Source organism: Neovison vison, chromosome 2 (genome assembly GCF_020171115.1).
Source record: "Neovison vison isolate M4711 chromosome 2, ASM_NN_V1, whole genome shotgun sequence".
NCBI classification, from domain to species: domain Eukaryota; kingdom Metazoa; phylum Chordata; class Mammalia; order Carnivora; family Mustelidae; genus Neogale; species Neogale vison.
The window spans coordinates 24,614,465-24,632,179 of NC_058092.1; the positions used below are offsets into that span (position 1 = coordinate 24,614,465).

At 49.2% G+C, this 17,715-nt stretch overlaps 1 protein-coding gene across 3 annotated transcripts; it reads right to left on the minus strand.

Annotated features, from left to right (window-relative positions):
• Positions 1 to 129: 129 nt before the first annotated feature.
• Positions 130 to 17,390, minus strand: SYNC (syncoilin, intermediate filament protein). 3 transcript variants are annotated; one of them, XM_044237704.1, is made up of 5 exons: positions 17,288 to 17,390; positions 10,006 to 11,164; positions 2,234 to 2,358; positions 1,982 to 2,058; positions 584 to 644 (listed from the first exon to the last, which is right to left on the minus strand). In XM_044237704.1, the coding sequence occupies exons 1-5, from the start codon at positions 17,338 to 17,340 to the stop codon at positions 634 to 636; spliced, it is 1,425 nt and encodes a 474-aa protein (XP_044093639.1). In that variant the 5' UTR covers positions 17,341 to 17,390; the 3' UTR covers positions 584 to 633. The 3 variants fall into 3 exon arrangements, with proteins under 3 accessions (XP_044093640.1, XP_044093639.1, XP_044093638.1); XM_044237705.1 differs by lacking the exon at positions 1,982 to 2,058 and having other exon boundaries at positions 130 to 644; XM_044237703.1 differs by lacking the exon at positions 584 to 644 and having other exon boundaries at positions 1,975 to 2,358.
• Positions 17,391 to 17,715: the final 325 nt, after the last annotated feature.

Sequence of the window (17,715 nt, forward strand, 5' to 3'; positions counted from 1 at the left end):
ATCTCAGTACCCTTAAACCTTTCAGTTCAGATCTAGATTGGTTTCTTTTTTCCAAGTCAGTAGTTCTTTTAGAGTGTAGTGAAAATTATCTTGACACAGGAGTAAACTGTATGAGTCCACACAGACATAAACTTTGTAAAAGAATTCATTTTAAAGTCTAACACTCATGGCACAAAGGAATTCAAATTGTAAACCCATATCATGAAAGTCGGCTGCCTTTTTGACCCTACCTCCAAAAAAAGGTTTTTGTTTTGGGTCAACACAAGGCAAGATACATTCTTCACAACACTAAAGTGTGTCTGTCCATACATCCATCCTTTACTCTGTGCACGTGGGAGTTGCTGCCAGAGGACAGAAGGCTCATTTTTCCATTCCTGCATGCACAGAGATTGGTACCAGCAGCCTATGAACTAGATTCCACCTAAGTCCTGACTGATGGCATTCTGCCTCCAGCCAGCCTTCAACTCTTTTTAAACACGTCAGCCAGTATTTGTAACATTCCCAGGATGAACTGCTTGCCAAGTCCTTGGCACTCCCTTCTCTGGAAAAAAGTATGTCCAAAGGGTACTTAGTTATCCTTTGCTAAAAAGTTTTTTGCTGTTGTTTCTGGGTTACAGATTCGACCATACGTTTCTAAACAGCCCCTGTAAAATTGAGAAAAGAAAAAATAAGTTCATACTTGGGTCAACTTGAAATAATAGAGTGTAAAGTTCATGCCAATGAACTTCTGAAGTTTAGTTAGTGCTAAATTGGGGAGAAATTGCTAGAGTGTAGTTTACATAGGATTAGGGATGCATTTCTCCTTGCCAAATGCCTATTTGGGTGCCTCTTATTTGCAGAACAGAATGAATGGTAACCTGTGTGGTGGTGATGAGAGGTGATTTTCTCTGCCCAGGTTAACCTTACATGGGTATTAGAGTAACTGGGATTCTGTAGTTTCGTTTCGTTAAGAGGAGTTGTTGCCCTTTGCCTGTTGTACTTTTAATCTGATTTGCACAAAGGTGTTTGACATATCATTTTCCTCAATTACAAGGTTCTCTATCTCCCAAACAATAAGCATAATCAGTCATGCCCGAATAAAACACGGTAAAAGAAAATGCTAGTAAGTTAGGAAAAGTATTGGTTAATAATTGTTATTTGTGAGTTTGTATCCAAGACACAAGATTAACTGGGAAATTAAGAATAAGATTTATGGGGGCGCCTGGGTGGCTCAGTGGGTGAAAGCCTCTGCCTTCAGCTCGGGTCATGATCCCAGGGTCCTGGGATCGAGCCCCACATCGGGCTCTCTGCTCAGCGGGGAGCCTGCTTCCTCCTCTCTCTGCCTGCCTCTCTGATACTTGTGATCTCTGTCTATCGAGTGAATAAATAAAATCTTTAAAAAAAAAAAAAAAGAATAAGATTTATGGGCATCTGTCTAGTATACAACTTGACCCAGACCTTTTTTCCTTAGTTTCTTTATTCGAGAGAATCTAGGACTTTATACAGAATATAAGAACATGTATATAAAGAAATTAATGGATAGGTATATTGCTTGTTTCCTATATTAAGCAGTAATTCTGTCCCACAGGCTATAAACAACACCCACTTGAGCCTTTTTTATGACTTACAGATTAATTTAGCCTTTTGGCCTCCTTTGTCATAGTCTGAATTAGGTAGCATAACTCTCTTCTCTGCTATTCTAAGGAAGCTATTTATGAATAGCAGATGGGGTAGGATAGGCCAAGGAAAGTAAGAATGCATAGAGCCCGGATGTGTCATCCTGTTACTGAATTCCTGGCAATAATTAGAGCATATTTGGAGTCCTGCTAGAAACTGAAACGTTCCAAGTGACCCCTGAACGCTTAAACCAGGCAATGTGGAGGTACGCATTATTCCTACCTGACTTGTCATTGGACACCCTCTTAAGTTTTCTTAAGGCATTAATTAGTATTGTTAGGAGCAGCAACAGTGCAAACACCACTCTTGTACCCTCAAGGATCACCTTGGGACTGAGTCTCCGTTCCACCTGCCTGAGAAGTGGGAGCATTAGCCTGTCCCAGGCTCTTGGGTAGCATAGCCCTTTAAAAAAAGAGATCCGTTTTCCATCTGTCATGGGTGAGCACAATTCGAATATTGTCCCAAGCTGCTGTTCTGCTTTTCCCTGCTCAGTGAAATTTCCCCTGAGCAACACCTGCCCTCCCCACCATCCCCTCTGCCAGCATCGGTTAAAAGTGGGGCGCCTGCAAGAACTGACTTATAGGTAGAGAGCTCTCCAGCGAGGCTGATCCGCAGCTGCTCCAGCTCTTTGTTCTTCTGCTGCTGGAGTTGCAGGCCGCTCCTCAACTGCCTCTGTCGCTCTTCCATTTCCTCCAGCTGTTCCTGCAGCGGGAAGGGCAAGAACGTCTCTAATGAGCAGAACAGTAAAACAACGAACACTGTCAGTTACAGTTGATAAAGCACTTTCTTACACATGGTTTAACCTTCACACCAGTGCTGAGGTTGAGAAACAAGTTCAAAGAGGCGTTTGGACAGAGCGATCCTGCTTTTGCTGATGGGGACCTGACCGGAGTCTCGTCTGTACCTGCAGATGACTTTAATAGAATCCTGCACTGGGTGGGTGGGTGCTCAGAGGATTTTGTTTGTTTTGCAGTGTCAAGTGTGGGGGAGGATTTTGGTCCTCTCATCAGTGTGCTGAGAGTTTTATGGACCTCTGGCTCTGTGCAGGTTTGTTTCTGTTAGGATAATCCGGTTTTATATTATCTGCGACTTAATTTAACTTGCAAGTCTTTGGGCCCCTGGCTGGCTCAGTCTGTGGAACATGTGACTCTTGATCTCAGGGTTCTAAGTTCGAGCCCCATGTTGGGCGTGGAGCTTGCTTTAAAAAAACAAAAAGAAATCAATTCTTTGTAAGCAATTATTAACTAATTCCAGAAGAGTTCAACTACTAGAAGTCCAGTTGTTCACGGGAAAACAGTAAATACAAGTTTCATGTTTGAACCTCCTTGAACTCCAAGATAGCGCTACCTGGTACTTAACTGTAACATCCTATGCAAATAGGGGCTTTATTAGGATGTTGGCTGTCATAATTGTTAATTTCCTATATCCTGTACTCATTATACTAAAAGACTGAATTCATTCCAAAGTGCTAAGTTGGAAGATGAAGAAGCAATGCCCTGGAGGCCCTCAGGAGCCTTAAGATAACTGTTTCCCATTCTGCCAAACCCAGACAGGATATGTTCTGTAAACTGTTTCTGCCTCGAATTAATGCCTGAGGAGTGAGGTAAGGAAGATGTCAGCAAGTCCGTCTCTGGCATAGTTGCTAGCTGGCGTGGATCCTTGTTCCACAGACTGAGGGAGACGGGAAGGGAAGGTTGAAGTCAGAATGTCTATTTTAAAGGGGTAATGACTTCACCTCAGATTTTGAAGAATAAGAAGTTAGGAATCCAGTTTGGGTACATGCTGTTACTAGAAGGATCTAAATAATTGGTTCTCTGAGCCATCCTTGGTGGGCTTGTAGCACAGCAATCTGTGGCGTTTGATACTCGCTGAATCCCGACTTCCACCAACCTTATCAGAAGGCCTTTTTTTAGTGCCTTAGCCATACTCTGGCACCACACAGAGATGCAACCGTACCATCTAAGCTGTCTTCTGAAGGGAAGCATCTGCATACCTCTGTGCCCCAATTTCCCAAGCCTCCCAGAGATCGCCAGCAAACCTGTATTTTGGCGAGGCGTTAAAGTACACGCTTGGGAAGGCAATCTGTACCATGAGTGATAAATTGACAAGGAACGATGTCACAGAAGGAAGTAAATATTGCCATAGTGACTGGCATTAAAGACATCCAGTCTCAATGCTGTGTAGCGCCAACTAGATTCACTTTCCAAAAACTGCTTTATCATTTCCGTCTTTCAAAGGCTTTCCACCTCTTTAGTCTGCCATTCAGACCCCCTCTGGTTTGACCCCTACCTCTAACTGGAACAAATGCTATTCTTCCATACAAACTCTTTGCTGTAGCCTGCACTATGTGGTAGGGAAGCCACTACGGGCCTCAAGTGGCTCTCGAGTACTAGAAATCGGGCCTGTCACCTAGACAGCATCTGCTGTGTTGTCACTATCTTTTTTATTCATGTCTAACTCCCAGTCAGATTGTAGGTTTCTGTCTTAGCACCCTACCCACAATGCTTGATGTGAAATATGTAGACAGTGGACATTCCATAGTTCAGCATAAGTGACCTCCCAATTTCAGCTAAAAACGTCGACAACATTCTCAGCAAGTTCCTCGTACCGCCTACTACACCAGTCACCAAATCCTACCCAAATATTTTACTTCATGTATCTTACATTATCTCTCCCTCATGAGTGGTCTTTCCAGGCTCTTTCAATTCATCCCACACACTCTGTTTTTAAGAGCATGTACATATGTGCCAGGCACCATTGCAAGGGCTTCACAAACATTACCTAGTTCATCCACTGCACCAGCCCTGGGCCGTGTATTACTACTAATCCCGGTGCACATGTGAGGGACTGCAGTCACAGGTTAAGTAATTTGTCCAGAGTTTCCCAGTTAGAAGTGGTGGAGCCAGGGGTGACTGGCTGGCTCAACGGGAAGAGTCGCTCAAGTGGCTCTTGATCTCAGGGTCATGAGTTCAAGCCCTATGTTGGGTATAGAGATTAGTGAAACAAAATTTAAAAAAGAAGTGGGTAGAGCCAGGATTTGCCCCTGGCTTAGAGCTCATGCTCTACAGCTCACTTTGCTGCCATCCTATCTAATGGCTCTTCAGTGGTCCTCAAACTTCTCCATGAAACCCCAGGAGGAGGCCATATTGAAGTGCCCTTGCCACAGAAAGTGGCTCCTCGCTTTTACCTTTCCATGTAAGATTCTGTTTGGGGAAAAGGGTCTGTGGCTTTGGAGAAAACCTTTTTTTGAAAACCACTGACTGAGGGTGCATGGGTGGCTCAGTGGGTTAAGCCGCTGCCTTCGGCTCAGGTCATGATCTCAGGGTCCTGGGATCAAGTCCCGCATCGGGCTCTCTGCTCAGCAGGGAGCCTGCTTCTTCCCTCTCTCTGCCTACTTGTGATCTCTCTCTCTCTGTCAAATAAATAAATAAATAAAATCTTTGAAAACCACTGACTGAATACATAAAAAACCCTTTACAGTCTGGTCCCAGTCCACCTCTCCAGCCACATCTGTCTACTGCTTATATATGATTCAACTACACTGAGCTCACTTCCCTTAACAATGTCTTTTTGTCTTTCCACGCTTTTGTGTAAGTTGTTCCTCTGCCTGGAATGCCTTTCCCTTGTCTACCCAATGAATGTATTCAAGGCTCAGCTCAACACCTTGTGAAGTTGAATGTGAACTTCAGCTAGATTGTACAAGGTCAGAGTCCTCCTTCCATCACTTCCTAGCCATACAACCCTGAACAAATGACTTAATTTCTCTGTCTCATCTCTTCTCATTTTTCTGGTGACCAATGACTAATTCATACCTATCTCACACACAGGTGAGGAGTAAATGAATTAATACATGTAAAGAAATAAAAATACATGCCAGCTATTGTTAATCGTGAAATTTCCCCTGTGCTTCCCCAGGCAGGGGTAATTATATCTACTTCACTGGTATAATGCCTTATTCCTACAACTATCACAGTATTTATTAGATTGAAGAATATTAATTAAATTGATTCTAAGGCTTTCACATTTTAACATCTCAGGTCAGGGTGCATCTTAAAATCAATTGTCTTAGGGGTGCCTGGGTGGCCTAGTTGGTCAGTTAAGCATCTGCCTTCAGCTCAGGTCGTGATCTCAAGGTCCTGGGATCAGGTCCCACCCACATGGGGCTCCCTGCTCAGTGGAGAGCCTGCTTCTCTTCCCTTTGCCGCCTCCCGCCACGCTCTTCCTCCTGCGCTCTCTCTCTCTCTCTCAAATAAGTAAAATCTTAAAAAAGAAAATCAAGTGTCTTAGATTTTATGAAATCTATTCATTTTATCCAGTATCCTTCCTGGACTATAAATACTGACTATAAACTAGATATCCCCACCCCCATTTCTCATCTCTCTTCTGCCAGTACCTAGCTCACTGCCTGCCACATGGTAAGTAGGCACTAAGAAAGTATTTGTTGAATGAACAGATAATGGCGATGAAAGAGGCAAAGTTTACAACCACAAGAGTGAAGGGTACCCTTGGAAAGTAGTCCAGTGCCGTAAGTGACCTTTGGCAGTCCCGAAAGCCATTTCAGAAAGAAGAATTTCCTCACTTAGACCTTGATTCCCACTTTATGATACAGCAGTAGGAGACATTTCATCAAGATTGTTTTTCATAAAATGATCTTTGGGAAGCTGCACTGACCATCAAATCTGAAACAAAGCCAGTTCAGAGATGAAAATCATGACAGGAGGGTGGGGGAGGGTAGGAAATTGTACAACCCTCATTTTGTGTCAGAAAATTTCGCCAGAGGGGGCGCCTGGGTGGCTCAGTCGGTTGGGTTGGGTGCCTGATTCTTGGTTTTGGCTCAGGGTCACAAGATCGAACCCCAAGTCTGGCTCTGCACTCAGCACAGAGTCTGTCCCTCTCCCTCTGCTCCTCCCCCTGCTCATACACTCTCTCTCAAATCTTTAAAAAACAAAAAAGCGGGAAGCCTGGGTGGCTCAGTTGGTTAAGCAGCTGCCTTCGGCTCAGGTCATGATCCCAGCGTCCTGGGATCGAGTCCCGCATCGGGCTCCTTGCTCTGCGGGGAGCCTGCTTCTCCCTCTGACTCTGCCTTCCACTCTGTCTGCCTGTGCTCGCTCTCGCTCACTCTCTCTGACAAATAAATAAATAAAATATTAAAAAAAAAAAAAAAAAACACCCCCAGAGGATTCCCTGTTGATGGCACCACTGTCCCAGCTGGCCTTGCCTGAGGTCTCAACACCCCCGGTGACTTCTCACCTCAACCCTCTTTAGTCGGTGGCCACATTTATCCTGCATTTGTTCTTGAATCCCTCCCCTTCCTCGTATTCCCACTAGCATTTTTTCCTCTTACCTATCATAGCTTCCTCATTAGTCCCCTAGCTTCTAGGTCTCCGGCCCATTTTTGCACACTGCCACCAGTACTTTTTCTAAAAGCAGAGAGGCAGTCTTGTCACTCCCTTAAATCAAATACCTTTACTGATACAGCCGTCTGCGGAAGGAAATCCACATTCCCTAGTATGGATTTCAGACAACCCAACCTGCCTTTCCAGTTCAAATCACCTTTCAGGTTTTTGGGTTTGTTTTTTTTTTTAAGATTTTATTTAGGGGCACCTGGGTGGTTCAGTGGGTTAAGCCGCTGCCTTCGGCTCAGGTCATGATCTCAGGGTCTTGGGATCGAGTCCCGCATCGGGCTCTCTGCTCAGCAGGGAGCCTGCTTCCTCCTCTCTCTCTCTCTGCCTGCCTCTCTGCCTGCTTGTGATCTCTCTCTGTCAAATAAATAAATAAAATCTTTAAAAAAAAAGATTTTATTTATTTATTAGAGAGAGGGGGAGACATACACATACATATATATGTACATGAGTGGGGGGAGGGGCAGAGGGAGAAGCAGACTCCCCGCTGAGCAAGGAGCCTGACATGGAGCTCAATCCCAGGACCCCAGGATCATGACCTGAGCCACTCTGGCACCCCAGCTTTCAGTTTTTCACCTCTCACATGGAGCCAAGTCTCTACATATTTTGCATATCTTGTGTTAAATATATCAAAATTACTTTCACCTATTTCTTACTATTTCAATGTGGCTACTAGAAAGTTTAAAATTCTGTATGTGGCTTGCGTACTTCTTTTGGACAGCACTGGTCTAGATCTTGCCTAAACTTCAATACCCAACTCAAATAACACCTGTTATTCTATGAAGTGTTCTGTGACTTAACCGATGACTAAAATAATTCCATTATTCTGTAGCACTCTTCACCTCTCTTAAATCCCACATGCTACTTTCTCCCCCAGGTTACAAATATTAATGTCTGTGTGAGTACAAACTGTTAATGATAGTATTTATTGGGGCGCCTGGGTGGCTCAGTGGGTTAAAGCCTCTGCTTTTGGCTCGGGTCATGATCCCAGGGTCCTGGAATCGAGCCCCGCATTGGGCTCTCTGCTCAGCAGGGAGCCTGCTTCCTCCTCTCTCTCTGCCTGCCTCTCTGCCTGCTTGTGATCTCTCTCTGTCAAATAAATAAATAAAACCTTAAAACAAAAACAAAAAAAAGGATAGTATTTATTTAAAAATAAATAAAACTCTTTCACTAGATTGTGAACCAATAAAAAAGCAGTGGGGGGGCGGTACTGAGGGTAGTACACAATATATTCACTATTAGGACCAAAAACCCCTTTGCTGTCATAATACAAGCTACAGAAAGCTTGAAAAAATCTTGAATGAAGTGAATGCAGCCATTTTTAACAGAGGATTTGTTCCTTGTAGGATGTATCAGAATCTCCGGAAGGGCATAAGCTTTTTAAGTTTATCCAAAGGAATGTGTGTTTCAAAAGAGGAAAATACTGCTCTGAGGGGCTTTCCCAGTGGTCAGTGATGCTTACATCAGCATTAAACTGATGTGTCCTCTGAGCTGGAGTGGCAGAAATAAGTAAACCATACTCCCTTCTGAAAGCTCCCAGTCTGTGGGAGAGACAAACAAAATTGTGTTTTCAACTTCGTGTTTTTTTTTTTTATTTTATTTATTTGAGAGAGAGAGACAGTGAGAGAGAGAATGAGCGAGGAGAAGGTCAGAGAGCGAAGCAGACTCCCCATGGAGCTGGGAGCCTGATGTGGGACTCGATCCCGGGACTCCAGGACCACGCCCTGAGCCGGAGGCAGTCGTTCAACCAACTGCGCCACCCAGGCGTCCCTCAACTTCGTGTTTATATCCCGCTCTGTCTGTAAAGAGATTGGGGGTGCCTGGGTGGCTCAGTCGGTTAGGCGTCTGCCTTCAACTCAGGTCATGATCCCAAAGTGCCGGGATGGAGTCCCACATCCAGTCAGTAGGGAGCCTACTTCTCCCTCTGCCTGCAGCAACCCCTGCTTGTGCTTGCTCTCTCTCTCAGTCTGTCTGACAAGCAAATAAGTAAAATCTTAAAAAAAAAACAAACAAAAAAAAAGAACTGATTCGGACTTAATCAGAAGTAACTCAAATGCAAGTGAAATGGTGACAACGCACAAAAAAAATGAGGAGTAGAGCTTTATAGATTTCATCCCAGTTGTGTGTGTTTTTAAGAAATCTCTATACTGAGGTGCCTGGGTGGCTCACTGGGTTAAAGCCTCTGCCTTTGGCACCAGTCATGTTCCCCAGGGTCCTGGGATCCTGGGATCCCGCATCGGGCTCTCTGCTCTGCTTCCTCCTCTCTCTCTGCCTACTTGTGATGTCTGTCTGCAAATAAATAAATAAAACCTTTAAAAAAAAAATAAAAGAAAAGGAAAAGGAAAAAGAAATCTCTATACCCAGTGTAGGGCTCGAACTCACAACCTTGAGATGGAGAGTTGTGTGCCCTACCAAACAGAGCCCGCCAAGTGTCCCTCATCCCAGTTTTACAACTGGGAAGCTTCAGGCAGAGGTAGGACAGGTAGGACCCGAGGGGGAGTACAGAGGGAAGGAGAGAAGGAACATCCCGCCTAGCCTCTGCCCCTCCCGCTCTCTCTACCCAAGCATGATTCTGTAAGGTGGGAAGTGCACTGGGTCAGACAGACAGGGTCAGACAGACATCAGAGTCAGACAGACAGACCAGCGCACTGAGCCTGTCTCATCTTTGAAAGCGCCAGTACTTGACTCAGAAAATTAACGAGAGGACTGAGTGTTGGGGTGCTGCACGCACTAGGGGTGCAGACAGCTTCCAGCGCCTAGCCCAGGCCTGCCTGAGGGCAGTGAGGAGTAGATGGAGCAGGGAAGGGAGCGGCTGCCTGGGGGAGAAAGCCGTACACCCGTGCGGGAGAGGAGCCTTCCGAGTGCCTACAAGGCCACTGATTGGGTCATCGGTTCCTGCCCCGGGCTAACTAACGGGCTGCACTTCTGGGGCGCCCAGGGGGCCTACCCGGTACTGCTGCACCTCCTCGTCCCGCTTCTGCCTCACGAGCGTGATCTGGTCCTCCAGGTTCCTGTTCTGCAGCTGCAGCTGCCGGGCCTCTGCCTGCAGGGGTCTCAGGGCCTCCTTCATCTCCTGGATCTCCGCCTGGGTCTTCTGGAGGGCTTTGGCTGCCGCCTCCTTCCTCTCCAGGAGGCGCAGCAGCTGAGGCTCGTACTCCTCCTCCAGGCCCTGGCGGCTCTCAGCCATGAGGTTCTCAAACTGGGCGGAGAGCCGCCGGCTCTCCTGCAGAAAGTGCCCGTCGCTCTGGCTTGGCGGTGCTTCGAGCTGTTGCCGTAACTGCTCCTTCTGCTTCTGGTAGGCCTCGCGGAGCCCGGCCAGCTCCTCGGAGAGCTGGGCCGCCCGGGCGGTCAGCGCCTCCCGCAGCTCGTTGAACTGGGCCACATCCTGCCGGCGGCACTCCAGCTGGTACTGATAGGCCACACACTCCTTGGTCACCTTGAAGAGCCTCTGCTTGACCAGCCGGATCTCCTCCCTCAGCCCGTCCCTCTCCAGCTCGGCTTGGGCGTGCCGCTTGTAGGCCACCTGGATGTCCTCATGGACCCGCTGCACCTCCTGCAGGGCTGGTTCCCGGAGCAACACCAGCTCATGGATGAGCTGGTCCCGCTCCTCCTCCAGCTGGGCCACGGCTTGCACGCACTGCTGGAAACGCTGCTCCAGCAGTTCCAGGTCCTCTATGCTCAGGCTCTCGGTGCTGGGACTCAGCCCGGCGCTGAGGCCCTCCTCAGGGCTGGGTTTCTCCTCGCACGTGACGGTGACCGTCTCTCCCCCATCACCGGTCTGCTCTGGGCTTGCGCTCTTTTCCGGCTGCGCGGGCTCTTCCACACCGGGGATCTCCTCTGGCTTCACAGGCTCGTCCACGTGCAGGGCCTCACCTGGCTGCCTGGTCTCCTCGATGTACAGGGTCTCCTCAGGCTGCTCTGTCTCTTCCACACACAGTATCTCGTCTAGCTCTTCAAGGTCACCTGTGTCCCCCAGGTAGAGAATGTCCTCTAAGTTCAAGGTCCCCTTCAAAGACAGAGTCACTTCTGGGTCCAGAGTCCTGGGCTCATGGGGGGATTCCAAGCTCTCCTCTTCAAGAGGAGAAGTGGCTTCTGCTCTTGTCTCCCTGCAAGAGAAATGACTTAAAGTGAGAGGACAGCCACCATCCCAGGATGGTTGGCAACGGCAACCATTAGGGTTATATCCATATCCGGTTCCCACATCTCAGAGAGCACTTGTCTGCTCCCTCCCATCAGTCTGTCCCCCTCCACGCACAGCTCAGGTCCCCCAACAACACCCGCGTGATGTCAGTGTTTAGACCTTCAACGCCAAGAAACTCACACCTGAGCCACCACTATTTGTTCCATTGTCATAAGAAAATTCTAGTGCTGAAGTAAAACCTTCTCTGCGATTTTTTTTTTTTAATTTATTTTAGGGGCACCTGGCTGCTTTAGTCGGTTAAGCATCTGCCTTCAGCTCAGGTCATGATCCCAGGGTCCTGGGATTAAGCCCCCCGTCAGGCTCCCTGCTCCCTCTGCCTGCTGCTCCCCCCCTTGTGCTCTCTGTCAAATAAATGGTCTTTAGGAAAAAAAAAAAAAAAAAAGATGTATTTGTTTTAGAGAGATAGTGAGGATGGTGGGAGGAACAAAAGGAGGAGAGAGAAACTCAAGCAGACTCCATGCAGAGCCCAGAGCCCAACTCCGGCTCAATATCACAACCCTGAGGTCACAGCCTAAGCAGAAACCAAGAGTCAGACATTTAACCAACTGCGCCACCCAGGCAATCCTTGTCTGCAATTTTTACCTAGGCTTGATTCCTCTTTCTAGAATCAGATAAACCTACCTCCTTTCCCATGTAAGTTCTTTAGACACCTAAAGAAAACGAACAACTTTTGATTATTCCATGCATGCCAAAATGTCCAGTGCCCTCCTCATTTGGGTCACTTCCTTTTGACTAGGCTCCAAATTGCTGTTCCTTGGGGATGGGTATTGGAAACAGCACCCGGGTATGCTCTGAGCAGTGAATCTCTGGACACTATACTCCTATTGCTAAAGGCCAGTATAGAACAGCTCTATCATATCGTTGGCAAATACTGAGTTTGACTAAAAGCCTTAAGAAGTTTTCTCACACACACACACACACACGCACACACAAGACTTTTCCACACCAAGTGCTTTTAAATCACTCTCTTGTTCCTGTAAAACTTCATTCATCTTCTTGGGGCATCGAGGTGGCTCAGTCGGTTAGGCATCTGAGTCTTTTTTTTTTTTTTTTTAAGATTTTATTTATTTATTTGACAGCGATCACAAGCATGCAGAGAGGCAGGCAGAGAGAAAGGGGGGGCAGGCCCCCTGCTGAGCAGAGAGCCCGATGTGGGGCTCGATCCCAGGACCCCGAGATCATGACCTGAGCCGAAGGCAGAGGCTTAACCCACTGAGCCATCCAGGCGCCCCTAGGCATCTGAGTCTTGATTTTGGCTCAGGTCATGATCTCAGGGTTGTGGGATTGAGCCCCACCCACGTCGGGCTCTTCTCTGGGCATGGAGCCTGCTTGAGATTGTCTCTCTCTCTCCCTCTGCCCCTTCAAACCTCCCCTCCTCCCCCCCATGCCCCGCCCCCCCGCACTCCAAAACAAAACAGAACAAAATGAAACAAAATCTCATCTTGTTAGGATTGGCCCCTCTGGTCTGTCAAAAGACTCTTTTTTTTTTTTTTAAGATTTTATTTATTTTTTTTGACAGACACAGCAAGAGAGGGAACACAAGCAGGGAGAGTGGGAGAGGAAGAAGCAGTCTCCCTGCCAAGCTGGGAGCCCCATGTGGGGCTTGATCCCAGGACCCTGGGATCATGACCTAGGGTGGAAGGTAGACGCCCAACAACTGAGCCACCCAGGCGGTCCCGTCAAAGACTCTGAATTCAGATTCTGTGATTCTGGCTGAGAAGCTCCTTAACCCAGCTGTCGGCTCCCTGCTAGCTTAACCAGTGCCCCTTAAGGAATAGCCTCCTGTTTCTTTGGCCTTCAGATGGCTCTGGTCCTTTCTGTTTCTACTGCATTTTACCTACCTTGGATCTCTAAGCAATTTTTTGAAAATATAAAATACCATGGAAATAACAACAATAAATGACACTTATAAAGGTCTTACACGTGCCAGGCTGTGTTCTGAATGGTTTATGTTTCTCAACTCAGTTAATCCTCATAACATTTGTATGAGGTAATTGTATTTATTTTCCCCATTTTACAGATCAGGAAAATGAAGTTAAAAGAGATTAAGTAGTTTGCTCAAGGGAACTCAGATACCCCATGGGCACCAGTTAGAAGACAGACTAAATTTGAGTATCGTTTTCAAGAAAGCTACCTTAGCTGTAATGTATAAATGAAAAGCCCCTGTATCAAATAATTTCTCTGGGGGCGCCTGGGTGGCTCAGTGGGTTAAAGCCTCTGCCTTCGGCTCAGGTCATGATCCCAGGGTCCTGGGATCGAGCCCCGCATCGGGCTCTCTGCTCGGCAGGGAGCCTGCTTCCTTCCTCCCTCTCTCTCTGCCTGCCTCTCTGCCTGCTTGTGATCTCTATCTGTCAAATAAGATAAATAAAATCTTTAAAAAAATAATAATAATTTCTCTGTCTTGGGGTGCCTGGGTGGCTCAGTGGGTTAAAGCCTCTGCCTTCGGCTCAAGTTATGATCCCAGGGTCCTGGGATCGAGCCCTGCATCAGGCTCTCTGCTCAGCAGGGAGCCTGCTACCTCCCTTGTCTCTCTCTCTGCCTACTTGTGATCTGTCTGTCAAATAAATAAGTAAAATCTTTTAAAAAATAATAATAATAATTTATCTGTCTTGAAAAAGCCTACTTGTGGGGTGTCTAAGTGTCTCAGTCAGTTAAGCATCTGCCTTTGGCTCAGGTCACAATCCTGAGATCCTGGGATCGAGTCCCAAATTGGGCTCCTTACTCAACAGGGAGCCTGCTTCTCCCTCTGCCTACTGCTCCCCCTGCTTGTGCGTGCTCTCTCTTTCTGACAAATAAATACTAAAATCTTTAAAGATTACTTAAAAATAAAATCTTAAAATAAAAGACAAGCCTACTTATGTCCAGGTTTTAAGCTCTATATCTTAGCTCCAAGTTCCCACTACAGATTATTTTTATTCTAAGATTTGATCTATTTATTTTGAGAGAGAGAGAGAGAGCATGGGCAAGTAGGGAGAGGAACAGAGGCAGAGGGAGAGAGAGAGTCTCAAGCAGAATCCACGCTGAGCACAGAGACCAATGCGGGGCTCGATCTCACAACCATGAGATCATGACCTGAGCTGAAATCAAGAGTCAGATGCTTAACCAACTATACCACCCAGGCACCCCCAGATTTCATCTAAATCGTTGTGTATTCTGTTCTCCTCTCTAGCACCCCAGGAATCCCTGTCTTCGCATTCTGTGTCTCAACGGTGGTCCTTGGGAAACCACCAGTGTGGCTTCACCAGGCCCCCGACGTCACTGGCCTCCCAGAACCCAGCACCTGCACTGAAACCTAAAGCTTGGAGACAGCCCCAAGTGTCACCTGGTTTGTCCCCATCCCTCAGGGTGTTGTTTAGATCTCTTCACCTGGTGTCACCTGGTATCTCAAGCTACCCAGCTCCCCAGGCTCGGCACCTCCATGTTCTCCGGCGCAGAGAAGCGCAGCCTCATACAGCAGGTGGGTGAGGCAAAGAATCCTTAAGCAGCTCTTTCCCTCCCTCACAGAGCCAACTCGCTGAGAACTAACTGATCTCAGAAAGTCTCCAGTCTCCGTCCCCTCCTCATCCCCTTGCCAGGGCCCTACTCCAAGTCATCCCCTCACACCCCGGCACTCCCATGCCCACCTTCCAACGGGCTTTCTTCCTTCTCACGCCAATCCATTCTCTACAGTGCCACAGCTTGCTCGAACATAGCCTTGCCGCCCCACTTCACGCACACACAGCCCACGGCCCAGCATCGATTCAAAGCCCTTAACGATGTGGCCCCAACATACCTTCGCAGCCTCAGCTCACTCTACTCCCCACCACCCACCCCGTGCTTGACAATCCAGAATATACACTAACACTTTCACACCTCCTACTCCTAGCCCACTGTGTCTAACGGATCCTGCTGAGAAAATACAGCGCGTTGTACATCATCTGATTAGCAAACAGTCCTGCGCTACCTAGAAAGGAAGCGCTCCTAGGTGCCCGGAATGCTGCACCTGCTCAGCCAGCCAGACCCCCTTCGATCCTCAGAAGAGCCCCCACTTTCCTAGCAGACGGCCCCCGCACGCGCTTGCTGAGTGATCTCCCCTGGAATGATGGAACGGCGCTCAAGGCAGGATTCCAAGTCTTTCACACAATAGTCATGTATGTGATGCTCATCTTTTACCCCATTTTGTACATGAGGAAACCGAAGCCCCAAGCAAAGAACTCACTCAAAGTTCCACCACTTGTAAGTGAGTGGCGGAGCCTGGAAAAGATGGCATCCGGCTCCAAAGCTGGCCGGAGCTCCCGTTGACCCCTCTGTTCCCAGAACAGGCACGAGTTCTAAAACAGGTGCAACAGGGGCGCCTGGGCGGCTCAGTCCTTGAGCATCTGCTTTGGCTCAGGTCATGATCCCAGGGCCCTGGGACTGAGCCACGCATCTGGCTCCCTGCTCAGCAGGAAGCCTACTTCTCCTTCTCCCACTTGTCCTGCTTGTGTTCCCTCTCTCGCTGTGTCTCTCTCTCTGTCAAATAAATAAATAAAATATTTAAAACAAAACAGGTGCAACAGCTACAGCAGGTCTAATGGAGCTTACCGATCAAAATGGACTTATTTACCTGCTCGTATGTGTCTACTCATCCTTGGAGCCCTGCTCAAACCGCGTCTCTCCTGCGAAGTATTTCGCAGACAAGCCATTATCCCATTCTCAAGGCCCTCTGTATGCAGCTCATCTTTGCACCTAATGCTCTGGGTTACAGCAGTGAGTGTGGCGTGTCCCCTCAGAGTCCATTTCCTAAGAACAAGTACAGTTCTCATTCCCTGTGGACCCCAGGGTGGGGCTCTGTAGAGGGAAGGCAGGCAGAGAAGCTCACTGGGATCCAAAGAGGAAACTGGCCCAAGGTCAAGTGGCCTGGCCAGACGTGGAACCCTGTCCCCCTGACTCCCAGGCAGCACTGTTACCCCATGAACTATGGTTGCCTCCCTCACCGCACCCCCCACCCCAGCGTCTGGCCGCTGCTAGACACTGCCCTCACTCAGCTAGCTGCCACTCTCTAAGGAGCTGGGGAAAAGGAGAGTATGGGCGGAGACTCAAGGCCTGAGGAGCCCACTCTGCTGGGACCCTTGACCTCAGGCTTCCTTGGACTCCAAGCAGCCTGCCCCTGCCAGCCCCTGTGGGTCCTAGAGAACTCCAAAGGCTCCCAGCTCTGCATCAGTGCTGTGGCCAGGAGTGTCTGTGGCACAGTGCGGGCAGGAGTTGACGTGTATCTGCCTGTGCGTGCACCTGAATGTGTACACGGCAATACAGGTGATTGTATGGGTAAAACCACACTCCGCTGGGTGCTGTGTGGGACACTGAAGGAGGGCACGGCGTGTGTATTTGGACCTCCACCTTCTCAGGGCTATAGTCGGACCTGGGGCAGAAATCCTCCATATTGGCCCCAAATCCCTGAGCCATAGGCCCTTTTCCCCTGAGCAGTGGTTAGAGGACAGTGTGAATGACTGGGGGAGGGCCTCCCCTCCAGGGCCCCCAGGCCACTGCCAGGACCCCCCTACTGCTCCGGAGTGTTGACCCTCCTCACCCCCATCCCAGGCCTCAAACAGGAGAGAAGGAGCCACCAGAACAGACTCCTAACTCCCAGCTGGCAGCTGCCCAGCCTTGCACCAAGTCCCTTCCACACAGCGAATTCAGCAACCGGAGGCCTCCATCTCCAGTTGCATTTGGGGTGAGGTCTCAAGGAAAGCCGGGAGCGAGCGTCCTCGGCCAGTATGGCCCAGTGACATTTGATGGTTGATGACTACCAGTCCGAAAGGGATTCTTCTCACCCAGCCCCGGGAGGAGGAGTGGGCACTATAAAAAGCCACGGACAAACAGAGGTGCCGGGACCCCAGGCCTCCCCGGTCTCCCCTCGGCCGGTGGCTCCGCCCGATGCCAGAGCCACACCCCGGCTGGCCCACTACCCCCAGCCAGGACAGAAGGAGCTCGCGGGGGGATGTGGGTGGGGGGCTCATCCAGCGCCCCCTCCCCACGGGACGGCGACGCGGGCCCTGCACTGTCCTACCTCGCGGCCTGGGCTGCGCCGTCCCCGCCGTGCCGGGGCTCCGGGCTTGCCATGGCTGCGCGACCCCGGGCTGGGCGGCCGCGTTATTAATAGCCCGCCCCGCGGGCCGCTTGCTCCGCGCCCGCGCCCGCCGCACTGGCAGCTGCCGCCGACACCGGATCCCGCCCGCCCTGGGCCGGGCGCGCCCACTTGGCCCCAGTTCCCCGCCCGCGGGAGGAGCGAGCAGGCAGTGCGGCCTGGGGCGGGGGCAGGGGTTGGGGGGTGGCCGATCGGCGTATCCCAAATCTGCCGGCCCCGAGATCTTCCCGAACCTTCTTTCTCTCACCCTTTCTTTCCAAGAGTCCAGTTGTGGGGGCGGGGGGGTAGGGTGACTCTGCGGCCCCCGGAGAGCACTTCCCCCGCCAGGCCGGCGGGGGCAGGGCTCGGGA

Bases quoted from the DNA above. Each gene is read 5' to 3' on its own strand.
- SYNC (XM_044237703.1), bottom strand. From the start codon at position 17,340: ATGGCAAGCCCGGAGCCCCGGCACGGCGGGGACGGCGCAGCCCAGGCC. The intron at 11,165-17,287 runs GTAGGACAGTGC...TTTCTCTTGCAG, and splicing joins GGCGCAGCCCAGGCCGCGAG to GGAGACAAGAGCAGAAGCCA. The intron at 2,359-10,005 runs GTAGGCCCCCTG...TTCCCGCTGCAG, and splicing joins AGGAGGTGCAGCAGTACCGG to GAACAGCTGGAGGAAATGGA.